The following is a 26837-nucleotide window of genomic DNA, read 5'->3' as shown; positions in this document are numbered from 1 at the left end:
ATTTTACTGATACACCAATATGCCTATATCGGCTGCTACCGATAGATTACCGATCTGTCCCATCCCTAAAATAAATTTAAAAATTGTGTAATGTCAGAACCTTGTATGTACAAAAGAGTGATAAAGCAAGGATAAGATATTATTTTTATCTTGCTGCATTGCTGAAGGTAAGACATTGAAAAGCCAATTTTGCATTCTTGAATTCTACATTTTCCTGCATTGTAATGTTTATTATGCCTAATCAAAACTTGTAGTATTTATCTTAAAACTAGCAAGCATAGAAATACATAATGCACTTTTTACCATTGCCATTATGTTCTTTATTAAAAGGAGTTGAGAAGGAAAGAAATTGAAGAGCAGAAGAAACAAGAAGAACAGAAGAGGAAAGAAGAAGAGAAAAGAAGGAAAGAGGAGGAAAGAAGAAGAAGAGATGAAGAGGAGAGGAAACAAAAGGAGGAGGAAGAAATGAGGAGAGTTGAAGAGGAGGAAAGGAGAAGGTGAGTTAAATAGTGACGTTCCAGCAATTAGTTCTTGTAATTAGTTGTTTTGAGAACAAAATGAGGATCTTAACACATTCGGGTCTGGCCTCATAATACAGCATTGTTACCTCTGGTCTGCGGTTTTTGGTTGTTTTTCAAAAAATCATAGAAAAAATATTTTTAATTTGTTTTTATTAAACCACATATTTCTTAAATCTACAAAACTTCCTCTTTTCAATTAACAAAAATTTGTTAAATTTTATTTTCATTTTCAGACGTTTTTTAATATTTTTTTCAGCAATGTTTTTTGAAGAAGAAAAAAGTACAACATTGTAACAAATGTTAATATAGAGATATTTTAAGTTCGTAATCTGGAAATTTCAATAATTAATTACATAAACTACCAATACATCTTTTGAATCTTGCATAAGAATACTTCTTATGTGCACATAACAAAAAATAATTACAAATTACAAGTAATTATCTTTTGTATGAAAAAGTGGCCGCAGGACAGGACCAGACGAAGTATCAGTTGGTTCTGCGTCATCTGTAAAAATTAAATAAATAAATAAACTAAATAAATAAAATACATTTTCATTTTATATACACTATACAAATAATAAATGGAAAAACTAAAAATATATCAGTGCATTTTGGAGAATCAAGGAAGAGGCAAGATGAATAGACCCAAACCAAAAAATGTACATCTTCTCACTTCATTCATAAAATACTAGTGTTTGCAACACTGTTTATATTGTCGACAATAATTATTACGAATATAACCTACCTTCCAAATCTTCAAATTCATCTGCATCATCAAAATTGTCACTAACTTCAAACTCTGAGGCGGAATCCTCTATGCAGTCTGGATCTACCGACGCCATTTTAAACAATGTACAGTACATCAACCCGACAACAAACAGTCACAGGTGCGAGATAAAAATAGCACATGAGTCACCTAGCGGTCGGAATTTCAACAGACGGGCTTGAATGAACACGCGCATGAGACGAACTACGAGCATAGCCCGTAGTTGAATCGGCAAAGCGATTGCATAACGCACGACGGGCTATGCCCGTCGTTCGTCCACATTGACTTTAAGTGCACTGCGGGCTATGCCCGTCGTGAGACCCCAATGTGTTAAATCTAAATGCCCACATTGTTGGTTTCGTTGCCTTTACTGGTTTTATTCTTTTGTTTTTTTTTAAATATAAATTTATTATTCTTAGTTGGGAGAAGAGACATGCGGTAGTAGATAAATACGGAGAAAATAGTACTCACTCTCGAAACTGTTTTTTGTTCTTTGTTCTATTCATTCCAAGTTGCAACGAGGATGGTGGCAGTGGCTACTGAAATTAATAGAACAAAGAAGAAGAAAACAGTTTTGCGGATACAGTGAGTACTATTTTCTCCGTATTTATAAATTTATTAGTTGTGCATCTCTTCACTTCATTACATCATCACATTTTTTACATTCACTTGGTTGGAATTTCTACCATTTGTTGATGCTGGAGAATATAAATTTCTGTTCTGTTTTGTACCTGTTGGGTTATGGCTTTTCCTTTTCAGCTATGGCTGAATGATTGCATGGGTTTCTTGGATAGTGTTTTCAGTGAAAGAACCTGTCAGGTGGAGCACTGTGGTGCTAAGGTGCCTTGCAAGGCCAGACTGTGATGTTTTGCTTGTGGAGTAGTTCAAGTGTCCACCTGTTTTGCCTTGCATAGATATGATGGTCCAACGGATGTAGTTTAGCCAACATTGCATGTGTCCTTTTACACACCAGGGCAGCAAGTAGTATGTGCCACTTTGACATTGAACTTTCTCAGTGCCTTACCACCCTATAGCATCTGGTAGACTTTGGAAGTGCGTTCTGTGCTTTCCGAGTTATGTCCACAACAGTGTAATTATACAGAGAATGATTACAACCTAAATCTTCAAAATATAATTGAGAGGCTCACTAATAATAAGTTTGATAACCCACATTCCATTCAAAATTGAGTTAACATTGGATGTAGTTGCTGCACAGTCTCCAGTTGCTATACAATAACGAATGAAGTTCCCTCAGTAGCCAGAAATGCCATAATGTGACTGGAAACTTTCACCTGCATTCTTTTCGATTTCATACTTGTGTGTGTTATCAAGTTTTATTCCCAAACGGCTCAATTGTAAAATACATGCCAATACTATTTTTGTTGGTTTAAAAAATACGCATGGCTAAAATTTTAAACTGTTGCGTCTGTAGCTATGTAATTGCCCTGTTTCAGGCAAGAGGAACTTCGCAGGGAGGAGGAGGAACAACAGCAGCGGAGGGTGGAGCAGCAGAGGCGCCAGCAGGAAGCCCTGAGGAGGCTGCAGGAACAACAGCAGCAGAGGGCCAAAGCAGCACCCTGGAGTCAACAGGCCCAGCCGACGCAGATCTTGGACACAATGAGCCTCACAGATATCCAAAGGCTGCAGGAGAAAGAGAAGCGTGAGGTAAGTTGGCTTATAGAGCAATTATATATACGGTGAAATCCTGATTTTACGTTGCCCAGTTTTACAGTTTCCCGCATTAACGTTCAATGTTCATAGTCCCAATACAGCAAAATGCTGTAAAATCAAGGATAATTTTGCATTTTCCTTATTTCACATTGGTACCCCGAAAAATGTAAAACAGGTTCCGCTGTTATGATTAGGATGCAGATTGTTGCCTATTGCCTTTTTTTGTTACTTTGTAGAAAAACATAGGCTTTAATGTTTTAAATCAGTTTCGTGGTGTTTGTGCCTATAAATGCCTATTTTGAGTGTCCATGCAAAATTTGCTTAATCATGCCTGAAAATGCCTATACTGCAATTTTTGCTTACTTCATCTTTTTTATGCATCTTTGGCTTTCCTACATTGAAGAAGTTAGCCTTTGTTGATGTTGAACTGACTGGAATCTGGTATTCGCCAGATTTGATAGTCTCAAGGATGTCAGATCTTTGGAAATACCAAATGTCACTTAACAGGGTAAGCAAACTGGACAACCTGTTGGTGACTCATACTTAAACAACACAACACCAACCCAACCCTTCTTTTTTCCACCGGAAAGCTTGCAGGAGTCAATCAGTACTAATTTGCGTTGTTGTGTGTCTGAAAGGAAGTACAGGGAAACCTCTCGGCAAAACTGGTTTCGCTTAATTCGAAGTAGACACCTGCGTAAGTCTACAAGAGAAGATCGAATGTGGAGATAGCTTATACGTTATTTTAACTTGACCTTGACATGCTTCCTTGTCCTAAGAGTTGCTGACAACTCGAGGGAAGCAGCCTGAAATGCCCGCTGGACTTGCATTCTTTGTCAATGAGCATGGCAGGTCAAGCTCTTTCACTGCCGAATGTGCCACCTTGGAAATGTTCACCAGTGCCAGATGAGAAATGCGAGATAAGATCGGAGGAATGTTCATCCATCTGTATAGCTTGGAGCTCGAGATTCGGCAGTTTCCCGTGACCGATTAACTCTTTGCCTGTTGTGCCCTGTAGGCCAACTAAAGATCGTCAATGCGCTTAACCCTCCGTAACCTGCACGGCTTTGAAGTATTTTCCTTACCAGTGCAATAATGGCCAGGAAAACACTATAAAACCTATGTACACTATTACCACGAAAACATAGATGTGTTTGCGCCTTTTTTCTGTCGTTCTTTCATTTGCTTACACGCCCCTGAAGTGACCAGCACCCCTTTGGTGGCACTCAGTACCATGCACGGGAACATTTCCTACCTTAAATCACAGCACGGCAGCCATGAACTTTGAGTTAAAAATAAGAATAAAACGACGGTACGTTGTTCGGAATGCAAAGAATTTGTATGTAGAAACCATTGCAGTACACACATGAAATGTTGGGAGTTGTCAAAATAACGATATTGAAATGTGACAACATTCGGTTCCTTATATTTGAGTCAGAATGTATTTTCCTACGTATACTTTGTAAGAGTACGAGAAACAAATTGAGATTTGAACATTTAAAAAATATTTTGTAAGTTTTCTCGAGGTGGGTGTTCTACATTTGATTGTTCTTTTTTTGCGGTCAGTAAGATTTTGACAGAGAATTTTGGAACAAATAGTTCCTTTAAAAGCTCATATAAGTTGTACAATTTCAAATCGTTTTGAAAAATCTTTTAAAAATTTGAAAACGTGACTTCTTTTTTTACGATGTGTTTTAGACAGCCGATTCAACAAAATTTACAGCCCAGAGGTTTTTTTTTCTGGTGCTGAGAAAGGTTGTTTTGTCCCCAAAGGGAATCTTATCTTACCAGTTAATCCTGTAGTGGACAATGTTCTAGTGAACCCACATAAAATCCAATATTCATTGTCCGATTATCACCCGTCTTTTGCTTGCGCCAGTGTGGCTTCTGTCAAAATTGTTCCAAGTTTCGCTTCTTGCACTAAAAGAGATTGTTTTCCGTTCTGTAGGTCTCCGTGCAAACTGGTTTCTTATGAACTAGAATTGTAAGAATTTCGTTTTAAGAGCAACAAATGTGCACAATTGAAAGAAAATACCTACTTTTAAAATACGTTTTTGGTGAAAATGATTTCATGTTCCATTTTTCTTCCCACAACATGCATCCTGTACATAACAGGTTGTATAACTATGCAGGATAAATGGTGTTACAGTCTCCTCGGAATCTTTGTGTCCGCGTAAGCTCAATATTACAATATTATTATATAATACATATAAAGCTTATTTTCTGAGCTACTTCCAAGTAAAAAACATCTGTGGTGGGGGGGGGGGGGGTAATTTATACTCTACTTTATTTACACCTGAAAACTGGCGCCATCTTGAAAAGTTTGGATAATTTGAAGTTGACATTTTTTGGTCCCTTGAACTCCGTATTAACGAGGTTTTCCTGTAGATAGTTAGTTATCTATGGAGATATAATGGGACACCCGTGCCCAGGCTGGTGTTCAAACCTGGGACCTCTGACATGTAGTGGAGGATGTAGCAGATATTTGGCTTGACCTGCATGCATGTTTGCACCTGTCTTTTTTCGCCCATCTGGAGACATTACAATAGTTTTTCTGTACACACAACTGGGACATTGTTCAAATTGACACAATCATCAACACAAGCTCTTTATGGAGAATTACTTAAACTGACGATTTCCCACAAATGTGAATTTCGATCATAGTATCAATTGTGAATTGTTGGCACACCTTTATGTATAAACTGTAATGCTAATACGGTAATTAGTGGTATCTCAGGATTGTTGAAAGGGAGGGTTACTTATACCTTTTAGTAGTTGGCTCTCATTTTACTTTACTTTTCCTAGGGTCTATGACTCCCACCAACCTCCCCCTTTTCGACATGCCAATGAGTATAACTGTGCAGAAGAAAAAATGAAATAAGTTCATGTTCAATGCCTATTTTAATGCATTTTTATTTTGGAGTGTCTTTTAATTGCCTTTTGTGTCATTCCACGTCAGATCAACCAGAGCCTCCAGGTCATGGTTTTTTGATTTGGATCATGGCATGAAGGTTCAATGATGTCTGGAAGGCTTGTATTCCAAATATTAGGTTCCTCCGAGAAATAGTTCTAGAGTTATAGCCTGTGAAAGAAGGTGGTGCACAACAGAAAATGTGACCCAAATCTGGGAAATGAGTCTCGGACCCAAATTTCATCCAAATCAAAAAACCATGACCTGGAAACTTTTCTGAAATTGGTCGATTTGACATGGAATAACCCTTTTCTTATTTTATAGCACCTTTTTTCATCATTTTTCGTGCCTATTTGCCTGCATATTTGAGAGGTTTTTAGTGCCTATAAATCGGCACCCTAGTTATCATTCGCTGCATCCCTTACTCATTTCTATGGTTACAAAGTAGACTTACAATAACAGGGCATCTGCTGGCTGGGAATTCTCATTTTATTTTTTATTTATTATTATTTTTTTATTTTTTTTGCAAATTGAAAAATTTGGACATCACAGCTCATGAAATGTACAAGGATGCAAATGATTTTCTTTTGTGACCGTCACTTATAAAATAATAACGTAAGCTTCAAGCTTAATGTATCTTCTTAGCATATTTCTTCTTCACCATGCAATGATTGAAGGTTTAAATTAATCAAATCTTTTTTAAGTAAATATTAATGATTATGTACATTAAATTCAACACTTTCAGAAAGTATAACAATATTGTATGAGGATATTTATAAACCATGAAATGCTTTTACTTCATGAACTGTTGATATAGACAAAGAGGGTGAAAATGGGGGGAAAGTCTTCATAGACTATTCAATTATATTATTCTTAAATTTTTGGAAATTTTGCTGAAAACCTGGAGTTTTTAATTTTATCGTGCCCTTCTGCCCTGCATAATAATATACTGTGATGTTCTCAGAGGTTTTTAGCACAGGTAAATCTATGAGGGTGGAAAATCTAGAAAATTCGAGATTTTTTCCCCTCTGGAAAAGTCATGCAAATGTCAATACCTGTGAACACACACTTGTGATCAGTGAATGAAGTTCATTTGTTTACTCCTAGATGGCAGCAGCATGCTGTTTTGGACATTTCCACCTTTCGAAAGCAAACTCTTGAGCCTAGTTAACACAGCAAAAGATGAGCTATGGACAATAGTGAAGCAAAGACAGTATGTCGCTTGTTTATAAAGTAGTTTTATTTCAGGAATACAGCTGGTTACTGCTTGTTGTGGCTTCTGCCATGAACTTCGTTCACTGATCACAAGTATGGGTTCACAGGCAGGTATATTTTGCATAAATTGAGAGTACTAATTTATTCCTTGTAAATTTTCAGCTTTGGACTTAAATGTTATGCATTAGTCACTAAATGGTGCTTAAATATCAAAGTACTTTTGAATCCTAATTTGAATATTCTTCATATCAGTCATCCGGATTCATCAATATGTTCAAACCCATTCAATTTTTCATTACTCTTCTGCACTCTTGCATTTTTTTCTCTACATTGTCTGTGATATTCCTATCTACCGTATTTACTCATGTATAATGCACACTTTTTTCCAAAAAAATTTCCCCCAAAAACTGTGGTGTGTATTATGCACGGAATAATTCAGACAGCCAACATGAAATGCAGTTGAAATAAGTTCATCAAAAAATGAAGAAACGTTCTGATTTTTATGGTACTTTGGATGAATGAAAACATAAGGAAAAGATAATAAAAATTAAAATTTATTAGTGGCCAAATAATATGACATACATCTAGTGAGTAAATTCCTTAATGGAAGAAATCTTGTGCTGCTAACTGCTATTTGGAAGGTCCTGAATGTGCCTCGTATAAATGTTACATTAGTCAAGGAAAGAAAAAAAACTATACATTTTGAAAAAACAAGGAATGAACAATTGAATAGGTTTGACGTCATTCACTCTTGATCAGCATAGCAACAACTTTACAACCTACAACTAAGAAAGCCATTTCTTGAAACTGGATTGTACTGCACATTGTATATGAGATATAATTTTTTGTCACTTTTATCATCCAAAACCAGAGTGCACATTATACACACGTAAATACAGTACTTCCTACACATTCCTTGGTAGCCTCTCCATTCTCATCACATGACCATACCACTTCATTCTTACCCCCTCCCTCCTCTATTTTATCTTTCATTTATTTTAGCTGCTAACATTTTCCTGGTGTCTTTCTGTGAAATTTTATGTCTATTGGTTGGATCCTTTTCTATTTTTTTTATCCTTATTGGCCATGTTTGGGAACCATATGTTATTGTTGGAACACCATACCATTTATCTGGTTTTTAAACCGGTACTTGTTAATTTTAAATCGGATTTCTGTGACTGTAGATATTATGTGAATCTTCTAGCAGCAACAGCAGCAGCAGCAGTTGCTGTTACAACTCCAACAGCAGACCCAGCAGGCAGTAGAACAGCAGACAAACCAGCGGAATTCTCTTCAGCTGAAATGGGCCGAAAGAGCTTCGAGTGCAGGCCCAGTGAAGTCCCTTGCCGAAATCCAAGCTGAGGAACAAGAACAGATGATGAAGGTGAGGATTGGTGTACCCTCGTCCCAAGCTTGACATACGCGTTCAGGAACAGCATTTATACTTACACTTCCTTCACATCACTCATTGTGCTCCCTGCAGTTTCCATCCTCAAACCCCTTTTTCCCATTCTTTTCGCCTTTCCACTTTTTCTCGCACCTTGTATGTCTGTACCATATCACGTCTTGCTCTGTGTGTTATTTTTCCTGATGTCCTTAGGCCAGCCACGCATGACATAACGAGTCATTTTTGTTGCAAACTGTCGCAGGAACGGTTTAATATTAGTCTCTTATGACCAACTGCACACAGGACAAAACATTTGACTCTAGTTACGTTGCGACAGTTTGCGACAAAGCAACGAAGGACCTTGGAATTTGGTGTCGCATGGAGCGGCTTGAGACAAAATGATCTGAGCATGTGCGAGTCCATTCATTTTAACCACAGACCTGTAATTCCAGACTGGAAATGGGACAGAAAAGGAATCCTATGTGAATAGTCCCTATGGCCATCACAATAGACATTGCTGTAGTGCAAGGGCAATAGTAGTATTATATATATTCAATTCAAAACACACAAATTGATATATTTATTCTACGTACACATTGATTCTGATGCATAATTACCCCACTTCCCATATAAAATACAGACCTAGACCTAGATGTTAGCAAAATGATTCTTTGTCACTTTGTGACTCGTCATGTTATGCAAACATATGAAGGGCTCTGGAGTAAAATAACATGACATTTTGCTCATTTTTGAGTTCATTAAAAAAAATTGAAGCTATGTTGTAGATAAATGGTTTTCATGTGTTACCAATGTCAGAAGTGTTCAATGAGTCCAATTGATAATAATAAAAAAAACCAGTCCAAATGCGCAAAATCCATTGGACTGGCATCTGGGCTTTTCACAGGAATGTCTTCAAACGGAATGACACGAATTCCTAATTCCTCTGCCATTTCCTGATAAAAACGTAGTGATGTTCTGGTGGTATGACTCGAAGCCTTGTCCATATGGATCATCACCTGGTTCGCGTCCATTCCATACAATTGTGGGATGGCTCTCCGATAGATAGGTGTCAGAATGGAGTCTTGGAAGTATCTGGCATTCACCTTCACGTTTTTGTCCACCTTGCGTATCATCAACTTACCCTCATATCCGAATCCCGTCACAACCATAAAGCCATGAGGGAAACTTTCCCTGCACTGACGAACGAAGTTGCTGCGCTCCTTCCTGTCAGTGTCACGGTATGTGATCACCCGAATGTGACCACCAGCAGTGAGATGGACATATGATTCATCCATTGTGACAACTTTCTTCCATTTGGAACCTGCCAGGTACTTTTCATACAGTTTCCTGCAGTTCGTCTTATGTTCGGCAATGTGACGTGGTAGAAGGTGGTGTACACGGGCCTTCTGCACACACTTCAACCTGAGGCGCTTTCAAATTGATTTGTTCACAGTTGACGGTGCGAGGTGAAATCTGTGGGCCATATCACGTTGAGTCGGGGGATTTTCTTGGCACGCCAATCGATGGACCCCCCTTCGCACTACGGGTGACACTTTGCTTGCAGCCCTTCTCCTGGTGGTTTTCGTAGGTGAATGTTTCGCAAGGAGAGCCTGTTGTGTGTAACGGGCCACAATAGCTTTCGCAGTAGTCACCCCGAGTGTTAACCCATTCTCCCTACACTGTTTCACAATGCGTACATATGAAAACTTAGTGTGGAAAAGGGCCATTACGTAACCCTCCCAATACCGGTTGATTTTCGGCACTATTTGATAACATTCATTACCAACACTCACGCACCTACAAGGTCAGACACAACACTGCTCCCGCCAGCAGACCCATAGTTCCAGCATAATATGCCAGGTGGCAGCACCAAATCCAAAATGGTCGGATATAAAGCGAACAACCTGTATATAATGTATATCGCATGACATTATGCGAGAAAATTGATGGATGACTCTTTTTACTTTGCAACTCAAAATGACAAAAATTTCACATGTTTTACTCCAGAGCCCTTCACATAATAATGCCAGATAGCTTTGGAAAAAAATATTTATCGTAGATATTTCTTAGAATGCATGCATTATTGTGTTCCAACATAGTGTCAAATTTCACCTAGTTTCTTTCAGGAATGTCTACTGTGTTATTGCTATTTCATACAATGTTGATGGTTTTGCTTCGTTTCAGCAACAAGAGCGTGACCGTGCCGAAAGAGGCCAAACGCAGCTTTGCCTGAGTTCCTCCAGCATATGGGAGACTGCTACCCAGAATCTCTCGTGGTCTTCTAGAACGGGCCAAGCTTCGCAGAGTGTTCAAAATGTTTGGGCGACGAGTGGGTCATCTTCAAACACCAATGCATGGGGCAACAATCAAACTGCTTGGTCTGCAACTGGTGGAGGTAGGTTTTATGTAGGGTATATTGTTAAATTGTATTAGGGAATTTTTCTCAATGCCCATCAGAGTACTCGAGATTTTATATCTTTGGCAGATTCTGCATGTAACCACAGTCATTGTGTATTAATCACTAATGTTAAAAGGAGAGTGTTGTTTTTGTGGTTGTACTTGATTATTTGTTTGCAAGGACACAACTGCACCTTATTTCAAAATAATCAGGATTGAAACAACTATAAATCAAATAAATCTGCAACACACCTTGGAACTGCAGCATTCTTCAAGGATCCCACACACAACACCACCAACTACACTGTCAATTTCAGTGTGATCGATGAATCTCAGAGGCCCCATGAATTTTTCCCCTTCTCACTTACAGGGGATGGACAAAAATATGGAAATGCTACAACATCGGAACGGCTGATACTGATGCAATTTTTCCACTTGAAATCGGATTCGGTGCGACATTCTTTTGTTTTGCGCCATGAGATAGTACCCTGTTGGACTGGTAGGAGTCGACAGGTGCACTGTAGATAGCAGTGCAGTTGATACTGAATCATGTCCGAGCTGACAGTGTTTCAAAGACGGCAAATTGTTGGTGCCCACCTTGCATGTGTCTCTTGCTGAAGTAGCCATATTAATTGGCATATGGAGAGGGACTTATCCAAGATCATGATGACATAATAGTGTGTCCAGAAAGACATCATCAGATAAACACCTGTGTGGACGAAAATGTACACTGTGTGACAGAGACAGCAGGACACAGAAGGATTGTGGCCATGTTTTGCATGAAGAATGGTGCAAGATCCCATTATCCACCATCCAGGACTTGTATTTGTCCATTCCTCGGAGAGGAATATTTATATATATATATATATATATTTCGCGTTTTTGCAGTTCATTTCACATTTTTTCGTGACAAAACTGTGCAGAAAAATGCGTCTCACCTTTCAGGAACATGAAAATGAAACAGTACATTACAGCATGTTATTTCATATTTTGTGTTTTCGTCAAAATCAAAATTTGCATGCCCCTACCTATTACAAATGAACTAAAATTAGAGCAGACTTTAATGTTCCAATAGACTACAAATAAAAAATAATAAACAAATTACAGCAAGGGTTCACTGAAGAGGGATTTCTGGTGAAATTTTAATTTCTTCTGATTGTTCTTAATGGAAAGAGAATTTTTACCACCCGTGAGAGCCCGATTCTTTCCTGGGTAAAAATTAAAAACTTCAATCCTATGATAAATAGCTTACCATGATTTTTTGTACATCACTGCTTATTTGAAAAGCACATGCTTCAAACCTCTTGTCTCGTAAAGGTTAAGGCTCGACTGGACCATTGGCAGCCATCAGGGCAAATTTTTTTTCCTCCATTCGAAAAACTGCTGTGATATTCCAAAATTTGAAAAATTACATGAGCTTAGTCTTCTTCTAGAGCATTGACGTGAATTTTTGTGTGGTTTTCTTTCACTGTTTCTAGTTATTCCCAATAGTTTTCATGATTACATAAGTATTAAACTATTAATAATAGCTAGATATCAGTTAAAGCAAACCACACAAAAATTCACGTCAATGCTCTAGAACAGGGGTCGGCAAACATTTTCTGTAAAGGGCCAAACATTAAATATTTTGCACTCTGCGGGCCAAGAGGCAAACTGGAGGATTTTTTATGTAGGTCCACTTAAAAAATAGAAAAGAAAAACAAGTTTACACAAAGATACCACCACATTTTAGCTGTTCCACGCAAACTATTCATAGAAGCTAATTCTTCAGTCACTTCATCCCAGGTTTGAATCCCGGCCTGGGCATGGATGTTTGCGAGTGTCCATTCATCAATTTCATCATATCATCACTTGTCCCCATCTTCGCAAATTAGCCAAAAGTGGCACAAAATCGAAGTAAAATATCCATTCTTAGCTCGCGGGCCATAGAAAAAGAGGTAGCAGGCCGTAATTTTAATGTCACAGCAGTTTTTCGAATGGAGAGGAAGATTTGAAGAAAATCGCCCTGACAGCTGCCATAGCTCCAGTCGAGCCTTAACACCTTCCCCGTGTTTGGCGTAATATTACACCCTTGGTCACTATAGCTTATTCTGTGTTGGGCGTAATAATATGCCCGCGAACATCTCTGACTGAAGTATCCTGTGTAGGGATGTGCCGAAGCCGATTACAGATGTATGAAAAACGGCCGAAATTGGCACATCGGTATCTGAATCGGCAAAAAACCGATATTTAAACCGGTACAGATTATACTAGAGTTTTTACCTTCTAATAACTTTTATATTCTAGTTTTGTAAGATTTATTGACAATTTGGTTATGATTCGTCATTACTGTAGAGTTTTTGTAATAAAATTATTGCAAACTCATTCAGAGGATCAACCTAATTATAAATTGGAAATAAAACAGTACAAACCTGAAGCAAGTCCTGAGAAAATACTTGGGCATACCTGCTGTTCAGTATTCAGTGATTGAGTGTTCAGTGTTGCTGAACAGATTTGTGATAAGAGAAGAAGTAGATTACTTCCTGAAGTGCTTCCAAATCTCGTGTTTCTGAAGTTGAATCTGGCATAACAGGAATTGCTTGTGTACTAATGTTTAATCTCTTGAGAATCAATGTTCTTCTTAAAGGTTCACATAACATTTTGTAGATGCAAATGTACATTCGCATCTCTTGAGAATATATATGTATATACATATGATATGCAATAGAAATGTACATAGCAAATTTATTTTTGTCATGCTGAAAATAACATCCCATTTCTGTTTAATAATCTTATGTATCGGAATCAATTAAATATCGGCATCGGTATCGGTTCCAAAAATTATCGGCGAGTACATCGGCATCGGTAAATTTTCAGCTTCGTCACAGCCCTAATCCTGTGTTGAACGGAATAATATGTTTTTTGTTGGTGAAACACATGTTTTGCTATTGAAGAAACAACGACCTTTTATTTAGTCACGATTTTCAGTGCCGACAAAGAAGAAGTAGTAGTAGTTCAGAGGAAAGTAAACTGTTTTTTTGTTATGCAGACAAAGTGCAAACGTGGGTTTGTTTGTGTGCCACGTTTAGTCAGTTACCTATTGAAGATATTGCAATGAAACTTGGCGGACGCATTACCTATAGACCATAGTATTTTTCAAGGTAGATTATAATCGGGTACCTATATCCATGGCCGGTCCAGAGGACCCCAGAGTTACCAGAAGGGATTCTTCAGAGGGAAATTTCCCGAATTATCCCTAACTTCCCTTTCATCATACTTGATGTACACATGTGCGTGTTACCATTTGAAAGCCTGTTCTATTCTGAAGAGAAAGACGTATGAACCATAATACTCGGATGAATTGTGCTGAAGCATGCTTACTACGCAAACTCAGGAAAAAATGCACAGAACGGGAAAGCATTTTGTCAGAAAATTTCACAAGGAAGGGGTTAATAGAACTGTAATTATGTAGGAAAGTAGCTCTTTGAAGTACAGTGGAACCTCAGTTTTACATTTTTTAGGGGACCAAGCTGAAAGAACTTAAAATACGGAAAAATGTAAAATCGAGGAAATTGCAGCATTCTACTATGTTGGGGCCATCAAGATTGAATATATAATGCAGGAAAATGAATAATCCGGGAACTTAACATTGGGGTTACACTGTATATGGAATTAACTTTATGTGCATGAGAATGATCGTCTGTGTGTTTACTTCATTCACAGGATTTTGGGAGGAGCCTTCGCCTGTTGTCACGAAGTCCAATAAACCAGGAGCCAAAAGCACACCGTCAGAAAATGCTGTGGGGTCGAAGCCAGTAGGAAATGTCAGTACAAAGGGTGGAAAGGCTCGAAGCAAGAAGGACGAAGAAGTGGTGCTGAAGATCTTTGAACAGAACGTGCAACGAGCTGATGAGTTCACCCAGTGGTGTAATAAGACTTTAAGTGGGCTCCAGAGTTCTGTTGATGGTAAGTATCAACGTGTGTGTTGAAAATTCACTCTACATTATTGAAACTTTCACTCCTTTTTATGTGCTTGACCCTAAGGGTGGATTTAGGGGATATCATGAACAACAACAAAATCTTTGTTACTTAAAAATCAAATATTGTAATGATGATTTTTCTGTGTTGCAGTCATAACAATGGAATAAATTTAACAAAAATAAGCTGCAGTTATACGATGACATTGTTGAACTGTTGAAACACAACACCTTCACTGTGATCAAGCATGTTTTATTATTCTAACTGAAGATGTTAAAATATTTTAATAATGGATCTGAAATATCATCAGGTAATTCAAAATCAGCATTTGGTCCATCCAGCATCCTTAGGACAGATGCTACAAGCGAAATTCTGGAAATGTTTTCCATAAGCTGCCAACACTTCTCTCCTTCCTTAAACATTGTTTGTATTTTTTTCCCCAAGAAGTGTCAGTATATTTTCAATGCAACTTTGCATTGTGTGTCAATATATTTTCAATGCAACTTTGCATTGTTTTAGGAATGTACCACTGCTACATACTACACTTTTTGATTCACTTTGGTGCATTGTGATAAGCACAGGGGCATACCGAATATAAAGTTCTTCGTAAAATTTCAATGTTCTTCTTCCATTATTGGCAGGTACAATTAAATTTAACCTCCACGAAAAGCCCTGTCATGGGGATGAGGAGATTTCATCTCTCTCTGACTATTAGTTCTTGAGCTAAGTTTTTTTTTTTTGTACTTTGTTCCAAGTTTTAAAAGTGCATGCTTGAAAAGTCCCATCCGGAGAGGCTCCACTCGTCAAACGTTAAATAATTTGTGCATTTACTGAGGGGCAGGTTCTTGTTTCTTTGCACTGATTTTACATATCTTTTCTGTGTGTTGGGTTGATCACAACGATGAGGATGAATGATGAATTGGTGAATTAGAAATAGACTAATACAATGATTCATCAATGCCTTCACCAGAGGTCGTAGTACCCTGCCATGAAGATTGGTGCTAAGGTGCTTATGTTACTGCATTAGGAGGTGGAAATAGCCTCAATGCACACACCCATTATAATTGTAATGGTCACTCAACCAATAAACAGAATGAAATGTCAGTTACAGTAAAGAATTGGTAAGAATTGAGTTACATTTTTATAAGCTGTTCATTATGTTCAGTGACATATGACAACATTTCAACCCTTGGAATATTGACATTCTGTTAATGTTTTTACACCAGCAGGTACATCCTTTTCCTGTTTATTCACCACGAGAAGTATAGAAATGCAGACATTTGCTCGAATTTCACTACACAAGATGACTTTCAAAACAGTGTTTTGAATATGCAGACAAAGCATTTGATTTTCGACATTAGATAACCACATGTAAGCAAGCATTTCATTTATTTAAAAACTCAGGGATCCTTATAGTTTTTCCTTGATAGAACAATATAACAGATTGTTTTTCTTGTTGCAGTACCCACATTCGTTGGTTTCTTGAAAGACATAGAGTCTCCATATGAGGTCAACGATTACGTTCGTTCCTACTTGGGCGAAGGGCATGAGATGAGGGAGTTCGCCCGCCAGTTCCTGGAACGACGTTCAAAGTGGCGCAATGCACAAAAGGCAACACCGGAGGAGGACGACATGTGTATTCCTGCTCCAGCTGTGAATCCTCTGAATAATGACTTCCAGGAAGTTAAGGTAAGTGTCTGGCATATTTTGTATGCATGGAAACTGGTCGGACACACACTCACTTTCTCACTATTTCTTACTTTTCTACGCAGGCAAAAAATGGCTAGAGCTGCATATTTACGGTGAATAGAAGATCAAGATTTCGGTACCAAAACTGTGCATATTTCAGGATCATAAGGGATTTTGTGTGTGTGGGTGCGAGTGTGTGAGTGTGAGTGAGTAAGTAAGTAAGCAAGTAAGTAAGTAAGTGAGTGAGTGAGGGCAGGCAGGATAATAGACACTAGAAATTTAAAAATAATATAGGAGTAGGGCTGTGCAATTCATATTGAAGTTTGATATTGAGTTGATGTATCGAGTATCGAAAATATCGATGTCAATATTGATATCTATATGAACGATACCAATAATATTGAACTGATAATACTGATATCAACAAAACCGATAATATCGATATCGACAAAACTGATAATATCGATATCGATGATACCAATAATATCAATATCAATGATATCGAAAATATTGATATCGACAATACTGACAATAACAATATTGACATCTACATCTTTCAATTTGAAGTTTTAATTGCATTTTAGTGTTATCTAAGAGAATCCGAGAATAGTGTTGTTCTTGGTGGCGAAAATAGGAGTCCCATAACACACTGGAATCTGCAGTTCTTAACCACACTAATCGAGGAACTGAAAATAAGGAGCTTTAATGGTGGTGTCCCATTCCTAACGTAAGAGTGAAATCAAGCACAAGATTGTTTATGGTGACAAGTATAATGCTCGCCGCAGGGACAGAACTTGAGATGTGAATGATGAGAGATTGCCTCTGATTAACATGGAAAGCAAGTACGTGCAATAACCAATTAAAATAGTAATTTTCCTACTTTATAGAACTTGCTAGATACCTGTGTGTGCCCAAGTATAAGAATGCTATGTAATATCTATATGAGACAACACTTGGCAAAGACTCTGGCTCAAATTCCAAATAACTCACGTTATAGTTTCAATTTAGCATAAACAACATATGCAGCATGTCACAGCTCAAACTTTTTGTAGTTTTGCAGGGTGTCTACCATAATAACAAATCCAAAATTCTTGACTTTTTCTTGACATCCCCCCCCCCTTTTTCTTAACATCTATTTAATTGCTCCCTACTCAGGTAAGAATTAAGAAAATAGATACTTTTATTAAATGAAAACTCCCTACCACAAGATCAGTTAAAATGAAAACTAAAGCTGTACTTTAACAAGAGATTTAGACTTGCTTTAGGCTTCATCCTGGATGGGGAATGGCCACATTAAGATTTTTACAAACTTCATGCATAAAGGAAAGTAATTCTTAAAAAACGAAGTCAACTCAATACAATTTTAGATTTCCAAAAATTCAATTTTATCAAATCCCAGTACAGATATTCAGTGGAACCCCGATTTTATGTTCCCGGATATTACATTTTTTCATATTATCCCACATTTTAAGTTTTTTCAGCTTGGTCCCCTGAAAAACATAAAATTGAGGTTCCACTGTATAACAGTGTAAGTTCACTAAATTGAAGAAGAAAAAAAATCTTGACTTTTTCTTCACTGGTAGACACCCTGTAGACGCTACAAGCAGTGACAGCAACAGAAGAGGGCAGGGTGAACCTGATCCCTCATCAGCCAATCTCCCTCCCTCCCGAAAAACTAGGTAAATAAATGAGTGTTGTTTTTAGTCTAAATATGGATTGTTGACAAATTTAAGAATGGCGATACAGACATATCGACGCTTCAATGTTTTAAACATATCGACTCGATATTGATATACAGGGTAAGTCAAAATGATGGACCCGATTTCAGACATTTATTCTGTGAAATATAATAAACAAATGTTATTGTGAGACATGTGCTAAGAAAGGTAAACTGTCAAAGTTTTTTTCAAACAAATCACAAGTGTTCTATGTGAGCACCTCGCGTAACACGGCACACATTAAGCCGATAGTCTATCTCCTGCCAAACCTTGTGTAGCATGTTGCTGTCAATATCAGCAAAGGCTGTTGTGATGCGGGCACGCAGGTCATCCAATGTTGTTGGAAGTGGTGGTACGTAAACGTGATCCTTGACAAAACCCCACATGAAGAAATCACATGGGGACAAGTCGGGGGAACGAGGTGGCCAATGAAGGAGAGGTCGATCCTCCAGAGATGCACGTCCTATCCAACGTTGTTCCAATGCCCCATTGAGATGGTCCCGAACGTTATCATGGTAATGCGCAGGGGCACAATCCAATTGGAGAATGAAATCTGCGCTATACTCTGCAAGCTGTGAAAGGAGCCATAGTTGCAGCATATCAAGGAAAACAAGTCCTGTCACAGTACATTCATGGAAGAAAAAGGGTCTAAATTTTTTCATGGAAAATGGCACAAAAGGCATCCACTTTTGGAGAATCGTGTTCGTGTTCCACAAATTCTTGGGGGTTAGCAGCTCCCCAAATCCTTACGTTGTGTGTATTCACTTTCCCTGAAAGGTGAAAAGTTGCTTCATCACTGTAAATTAACCTCGCAGAGAACCCATCGGTTTCCATTAATGCGAGGAAATCAGCACAGAAGGATGCGCGCAAAGCATAATCAGTGTCTTTTAAGGCTAGAACTAGTTGCAAGCGGTAGGGTTTCATTTGTAAACGTTTGCGCAGAACCTGCCAGACAGTTTTCTGTGGAAGTTGAAGTTCTCTCGCTGCTCGTTAGGTGGACTTCTGTGGACTCCGCACGAAACATGTGCGCACTGTCTCTTCCCCAGTCGACGGACGGCCAGTCGATTTTCGTCTACAGATGCAGCCCGAATCTCTGAAATGTTCATTCCACTTACGAATGGCCTTACCCGTAGGTGGTTCTCTCCGATATTTGGTACGGAAATGCCATTGCACACTAATCACAGACTTGTTCACATGATAATCAAGCACACAGAAAGATCTCCGTTCTCCAGTCAACGCCATTTTCCTGCTCGCTGCTGACTCCTAGCGGTAGAAAGTGGAAACACTGCATGGAAACTAAACTTTGAAAGTTAACCTTTCCAAGCGCATGTCTCACAATAACATATGTTTATTAGATTTCACAGAATAAATTTCTGTAAGCGGGTCCATCATTTTGACTTACCCTGCATGGCACAGCACTATGTAGGAGTATACTAAAGTATGACATAACTGTTCTTTGAGGTCTAAGGTCTGTCAAAGATCCTTTACATTGGATGGAGCATGGACCCACCATTGCAGTTTTCTGGCTAAATGCTAAATTACACTGACATTTGTGCCATAGTGGTTAGCACAGTGGACTACAATGCCATGGGTTCTAGGTTTGAATTCCAGTCTGGGCATAGGTGTTCTTTGTGAGTGTTCTTTCATCAATTTCATATCATCACTCGTCCCCAACTTTGCAATTAGCTAAAGTGACAGTAAACCAAATCAATCAATCATTAAAGAAAATTACATACTAATACAGTGGAACCTCGATTTTACATTTTTCAGAGGTCCAAGCCGAAAAGACTTAAAATGTGGGAAAACGTAAAATTGAGGAACATTTTATAACATTTTTCTATGTTGGGACCAACAAGATTGAATGCATAATGCCTAGGTAGGGGCATGCATATTTCGTTTTTGACGAAAACACGAAATGTAAAATAACACATTCTAATGTTACTTTTTAATGTTTCTGAAAGGTGTGAGGTGCATTTTCCTACCATGTTTTGTAATGAAATGATGTTAAATGAACTGCAAAATGCGAAATAGACCTTGTACATGAAATTTAGTTTTTTTTACCGATGCGACACTTTCTGAAGTTTGAATTATCCTGAGAGTTATGCAATTCACGGAAAATAGATCAATTCTGCTGATAATATTTGAGAATCAAGAATGGACTCCTTAATATAGGAATAAACTTAATACTCTAATAACTACATACATGTGCTATTAGAAGGGTTATGTTTATTATTGTAATAAGTGCAGTTTTTAAATCAAATTTTGGATTCTGTTCACAATTTTAAAACCAAAATATAATTTTATATACTGCTTTTGATCCATTTTTCCACCGCTATAACATACTAACCTCTATATTTTATTTACCGCTTTTCAACCTGATATTAACTCTGTTTTTGTACTGAAATTTTGTTTTTTTTTTACCAAAAATATGTGCCTCTAATAATGCGGGAACATGTAAAATTGGGGTTTCACTGTAACGGGAATAACACACACACACAAATTACATCGAGTAACTTGAAATGAATAAACATGACTATGGGAAAAAATAATAATTTTCTTCGTTATGCTTGGAGTCATTTAAAATTAATTGAATGTTAATCAACAACCTTCAATGAATGGTAACAGTGAGAATTTGTGTAAAAAAGACCGCTTTTAAGTGCTTCCTGTTGTGGAATTTCTTTCCATGTTTCAGGTCAGTACTTTAAAATACCAAATGGGTTAAAAGAAGTGGCAAGATAAAAAGGAGTAAGGTTGGAGATTGGCAGCACACTTCCAACTTTAACCCTTTAAGCATTTACCTTTCCCATTTAGTTTGTCCTTTTTTTAGTGCCCGAGAAGGCCTTAGGAACCTCTTATTAAAGGATCACATAACCACTTTTTGTAGATTCAAAATAATCTAAGACAATTATTTTTAGGTTTTTTTTTTATTTTATCTGAGACGTTTCTTTCTGGTTTCCCAGAACTTTTTCAAGTTACTCTAAGATATACATACAAAAACACAACCTCACATGGCGGGTGACTCTACACTTCTAAGGAATGAATACCTTGTGTCCTTATTTCCTCCTAGGTAAACTAGTTTTTCCACGTTGCAGGTGTCATAGCTGGCTGTTTCTCCCCCTCCCCTCCATCCTGTAACCTACTCTTCTTGTCTTCCCTCACCTTCTCCTTCTGCTGGCACCAGTGCCGGATCTACAAATCTTGGGCCCCCCTGCAAAATATTACCAAAGGCCCCCTCTACCTACCTACACACCCACACACACATATTCTCTTTCTCGTCACACCAATGATGCTACGAAGTTAGCGAAAATTTTGAATTTTTCTATTGTCCGGTGAGTTTCCTTTTACCTTCTTTGATTTTTACGTAGCCCTTTTGGCCCTCCTTGCTTTTATCCATTATATATATTACACATATTAATGTGTGTGTGTGTAATTCTTGATCTCATGTTGAAAAACTTAGCCTACAGGGTGATTCAAAAGTCTGTTAACACCCCCCTATAAAAAGTAAAGGAGTCAGGCTGGGTACAATTGATAGAAACAGGTTAGTCTTAGGGGTGTTGGTGTGTTCCAAGTGGATGTCCACCATATTAGTGGCCACCATATTGAATTCAACCCAATTTTTTTTTTAAATGGGAAGGGAGTGATGTGCATATGTGCTGATTTGTTAAGAGATTTGGGGGTAAAGCTAAGTAAAGCATGAGTACTTATTTCTTTCTGTTTGCGGGAAGAGGGGCATTTTTCCTTAAGGGAGGGGGGAGTGTAAATGCGGCCGGAGCATGGTGCTGATCACATCACCTCCAAGATGTCCGGCATCGAGCCCCACATATCCTAAATGTGCTTTCATGGCACGGTGCTACATGCACAGGGAACGTTAACTTTACCTGTGATATTGTATTTGTTTCTGTACCTCTGAGTAACTACGTTTATTTTTTATATGCGGATATACGAAACCTCTACTATGTCAATGGCTGAGGGCCCCCCTAAAGGGTTACTTGTCTCCCCCCCCCCCCACACTGTGGGGTTTTGCGGGTTGTAGATCCGGCACTGGTTGGCACTGACCTTCCCTTTTTCCTTCAACTCATCTGGCAAGTTGAAATCTTCCATTTTTGTGCAGAAAATTGCAGGTGGCTCTGGAAACTTAACCAAATTGCTTTCCACATTCTTTTTTCTCAGTTCCACCCATTTCATACCAACTTCGCCTTCGTTTTTGTTCATTCTGTCTCCCATTTTTATGCATATGTGCTGCGTCTCTGCTGCTTTTCTCTCTATTTCGTTTTCCCTCTTCACCTTCATTTGTACTTCCTTAATCCTGTGCCCATATGTCAACACATGCTCACTCAATGCTGTTCTTGGATCTTCCTCTTTAATATGCTCTTTAATTCTCTCATTCATGCTTCTCCCTGTCTCTCCTATGTATTTGCTTGTACATCCACCACATTGTACTTCATATACACCTGCCATTGCCAATTCATCACTCTCCTTCTCTCCTTTGTATTCAGTAAACCATTTCTCGATGCTCTTTGGTCTGACTAGCCATGTGAAGTTGTGTTTTTGTATGTATATCTTAGTGTAGCTTGAAAAACTTCTGGTAAACCAGAATGGTCGCAGATAAAATAAAATAAAAACCACTAAAAATAACTGTGTTAGATTATTTTGCATGGCCTTAGTAACAGGGCCAGAATATTAAAAAAAGAAAAATTGAAACCGGAACCACTTGAAAATATCCTTTCTTATTTTCTTCACTTACCATGGAATGATAACTATGTGAACATATACAAGAATTGATGATGGATACGATAAGTGCAGTTTAAGTATTACTTATGCGAAGTTATGTGTTTCCACATTGCACAGTTGGATTGTTTTGTCCAATTATTTTCGAAGGCTCGCGGCTTCAGATGCTGTACCCTTAGTGAATGAATGCAGTGAGCCTTCGAAATTAATCGAAAAAAAAAAACTACCCAATTGTGCAACGTGGAAACACAAAACTTCACGTAGGTAATACAAGACTTCGAAGTCATGCTTCATCCCATGGATGCAGCATGAAGCTTTCTTCTTTCCCTTGCTAATAGTTTGGTCAGGAAATAAAATACTTCTTTATTTTGCAGGGCAAAGGGAGGAAGGTGAAGAAAAACAAAATGCTGAAGGTGGACAGTCGGATTCTGGGGTTCAGTGTGACTGCTGCTCCCGACAGGATCAACGTGGGGGACAGGGATTATGGCGAAGGCGTATGATCTACCCCTGGGGTGCATTGTATTTGAAGATAAATCCGTGGCTGCCTGCCTGTATTTTTTAACGTAGGGGAAAGTGAATTGTGAAAGAAACAAATTACATTTTTCTATTGTGTACATAGTCGATACGTTGCAGCAGAGGCCTGTTAAACTTGTGGAATTTTATAATGAAAGAAGAGAATTATATATTTGCTGCAGAGTCGTCCCTCCAGAAGTTGCGGTGTGGCAAGAGGGTAGAAAGATTAAGTTTTGTTTGAAAAAAAGTTCATGCCATGTGTGTAAAAAGTTTTACAAAGCCTATGTACAGTGTTATATTGTGATGCGGCAGTGTCTTGTAAACGTTAACACTTTAAACTTTGCTGGGAGGTCCTGTGACCGAATTGACTAACCCCGACAGGTTGTGAGGTGGTGCAGATGAGTGCGTGCGTGCGACAGTTACGAGTGAAGTGTAAATACGTTCTTGGCAGCCAAAGCTGGGGTCGTTCCGCTGCCTTTATTAATCGTTGAAGATCGGCAATTAAGGCTACCTCCACAGAATTGAAGAAGTGCCTATGATATATATAAAAAAAACTACAAACGTTGAAGAATTAACTTGTGATCATTGCTATGAACATAGATTGGAGGGATTCCATTCATATGATGCATTTTGTACAAAAAAATGTTCGTATCAGTTTATTTCAAACGTGCAAACACACACACACGGAAAATATTATGGAATATTATTATTGAAGGAAACAATTGTGTGAGATTTCTTTTGTTGCAATCAAGTGGCTTGAGATATGAAAAACCAGTGTGCTGACCGAGGGGAGAGTATTTCCCTTGTCATTTATGTTACCTTCCCCGTACCACAAGCATCCTGTATATACAGGAATGTGTACATGTGGAGGTAGATAGCGCCACCCTTGTCTTGAGTGGTGAAAAATAAAGAAGTTGCTGAGTTACTTGTTGTGTTTTGATATTTCTTAGAGAACGAGTGTTTGCCCTAGCTTTGACACACACTATTTAATTTTAAAAAAAATGTACTTGAAGAAGACCATCACTTCGAAACAACGGAAGAAACATCTGGGGACTCTTCACTCAGGTACGAGATTCTATTTTGTTTATACCTCTATTCATAGCATTTCCTAGAACATCATACCCAATGATATCATGCTAAGCAGACTTCAGAATTTCAACCTTCACATTTTGAGGAAGGTTTGTTGAAACAGGGTGTCTACTAGTCAACAGATAGGTCAAGAAATTATGCTTTTGGTCAATAATTTTTCCTTTTTTTTTTTAACAGTAGTAAATTTACATCGTTATATACCTGTGCTGGAATTTGATAAAAATTGAATATTTGAAAATCTATTGTATTGAGTTGTGGTTAATATTTGTTGACTTCGTTTTTTAAGAATTACATTCTTGTGTGCGTGAAGTTTTGTAAAAATACAAGGGTCGTTCAAGGTTGACCGGGACTTTTATTTCTGCAGAGGAAATAGGTAGCAGAAGAAACACCAAACTATGTCAGTTTTTCAAAGTATTCTCCGTGCGCGCCGAGGCACCGTTGCCATCGTTCTGGCAGCTCCCGAATTCCTTTGGCATAAAAAGAACTTGGTTGTTGTCGTAGCCATTGGAGGACATCGCTCCGCAGTGCTTCGTCTGTCGTGAATTTCTTCCCTCCCAGATGGTCTTTAAGGGGTGCAAACAAATGATAATCACTGGGGGCTAAATCCGGACTGTAGGGGGGATTGGGCAGAACTTCCCAGCGCATGTCTGCCAGAGTTGTTGTTGTCACATTGGCCGTGTGAGGGCGGGCATTGTCATGGAGAAGAATGACATTTCCAGACAACATTCCAGGTCTTTTCTTGCGAATGGACTTTCGTACAGCACCACTCAACAATGTGGAATAATACTGGGCATTAATCGTGCTCCTTTGTCCAGAAAATCCACATGGATAACGCCCTTCATGTCCCAGAAGACACTTGCCATGATCTTTCCAGCGGACGGCTGCATTTTGCTTTTTTGGGGGGCGGGGAACCTTTATGCCGCCACTCCATGCTGCGTCTTTTGGTCTCTGGCGTTGGATTGTGCAACCATGTTTCATCACACGTGATGATGGATTGCAACAATTCATCACCTTCTGCTCGAAATCGATTCAGAAGCTGTTCACAGACCATCCTGCATGTCCACTTCTGATCGAATGTCAGCTGGCGGGGAACCCACCTTGCACAGATTTTGCGGAAGCGTAAGTGGTCGTGAATGATTGTCTCAACACTCCCGACACTGATATTCACCTCGGCAGCAATATCCCGCACTGTTACTCGCCGGTTCTCAAGAATCATTTGCTCAACATGTGCGATATTCACTGGTGTGACTGCAGTCGGGCGAATGTGTCCATGCCCTTCATTTGTCACCAGCTCCCGTCCTTCGCGAAACTGCTCACACCATTCGTACACTCTTGTCCGCGACATCGTTTGTTCACCATACTGTGCTTGCAATCGTCTGAAAATCTCAGCTGGTTTCACTTTCTCCTTCACGAGAAATTTGATTACACACCGCTGCTCCACAGCCACAGACACACTGCTTGCCGCCATGTTCGCTGCAACTGCTGCGCATGCGCGAAATACGTCATACCGGGCGCTAGTTACTCATGAAGGATTACATTACGTCACCCGCACGTTTCATCATGATCCGGCTATTCATCGATTTTTTACGTACGAAAATCCCAGTCAACCTTGAACGACCCTTGTATTAAATAATGTGGCCATTCCCCATCCAGATTAAGTCTGAAGCATTAATTTTTACATGCAATTACAGGGTGGCGACAGACCTGGAAAACCGGGAAAAGTCAGGGAATTTGAGGTGTCAAAAAAAGTCAGGGAAATGTCAGGGAATTTTGTCTTCATTGACTTTTTTTAATTTTTTTATTTAAAGATATCGTTATGGAACTCTGCACGGGAACAGAAAATTCTTATAACTCGGGCACTATGGGAGCAATCTACTTCGGATAAGTTTTGTTATGCAGCTAAGACATAAGCGCATGCAAACGTGTACAATTCAGAACGCCGGAACGAGGAAGGGGGTTTGGGGGGCTCAACCCCCGAATTTCAATAGAAAAAACAAAAATCTGAAGTTTGCCCCACTCTTCTCCCACTATTTTGGGGAGAAGGCGCAAACTTTAGTATTCTTTTCAAAGAATGGACATTTCTCAAGAGAATGAAATATGTTTCATGTTCTTGGGTGCCATACAAGTAGAATAATAAGCCAAAATGTGATTTTTTTTTTTTTAATGAAATATGTAATTTGCATTTTTGGAGGAAAATTGTTATAACTCTGGTACTATGGGAGCAATCTACTTCGGATAAGTTTTGTTTTGCAGCTAAAACATCATAGCATGCAAC

At 38.6% G+C, this 26837-nt stretch overlaps 1 protein-coding gene across 4 annotated transcripts in view; it reads left to right on the top strand.

Moving 5' to 3' along the window:
* Window positions 1–24398, top strand: part of Gyf (GIGYF family protein Gyf) — a 75864-nt gene extending 51466 nt beyond the window's left edge. For 3 of the 4 annotated variants that reach the window (XM_083114951.1, XM_083114949.1, XM_083114950.1), the window contains exons 17-23: window positions 331–497; window positions 2742–2952; window positions 8289–8468; window positions 10656–10866; window positions 14571–14813; window positions 16288–16514; window positions 23335–24398. In XM_083114951.1, the coding sequence (XP_082971077.1) occupies window positions 331–497; window positions 2742–2952; window positions 8289–8468; window positions 10656–10866; window positions 14571–14813; window positions 16288–16514; window positions 23335–23460 (1365 nt within the window). In that variant the 3' untranslated portion in view covers window positions 23461–24398. The remainder of the gene's footprint in view (window positions 1–330; window positions 498–2741; window positions 2953–8288; window positions 8469–10655; window positions 10867–14570; window positions 14814–16287; window positions 16515–23334) is intronic. The other variant, XM_083114952.1, reaches the window with a different exon arrangement.
* Window positions 24399–26837: the final 2439 nt, after the last annotated feature.

This window comes from Lepisma saccharinum, chromosome 29 (assembly GCF_977018435.1).
Source record: "Lepisma saccharinum chromosome 29, izLepSacc3.1, whole genome shotgun sequence".
Classification (NCBI taxonomy): domain Eukaryota; kingdom Metazoa; phylum Arthropoda; class Insecta; order Zygentoma; family Lepismatidae; genus Lepisma; species Lepisma saccharinum.
This window is presented reverse-complemented; position numbering and strand designations above follow the sequence as displayed.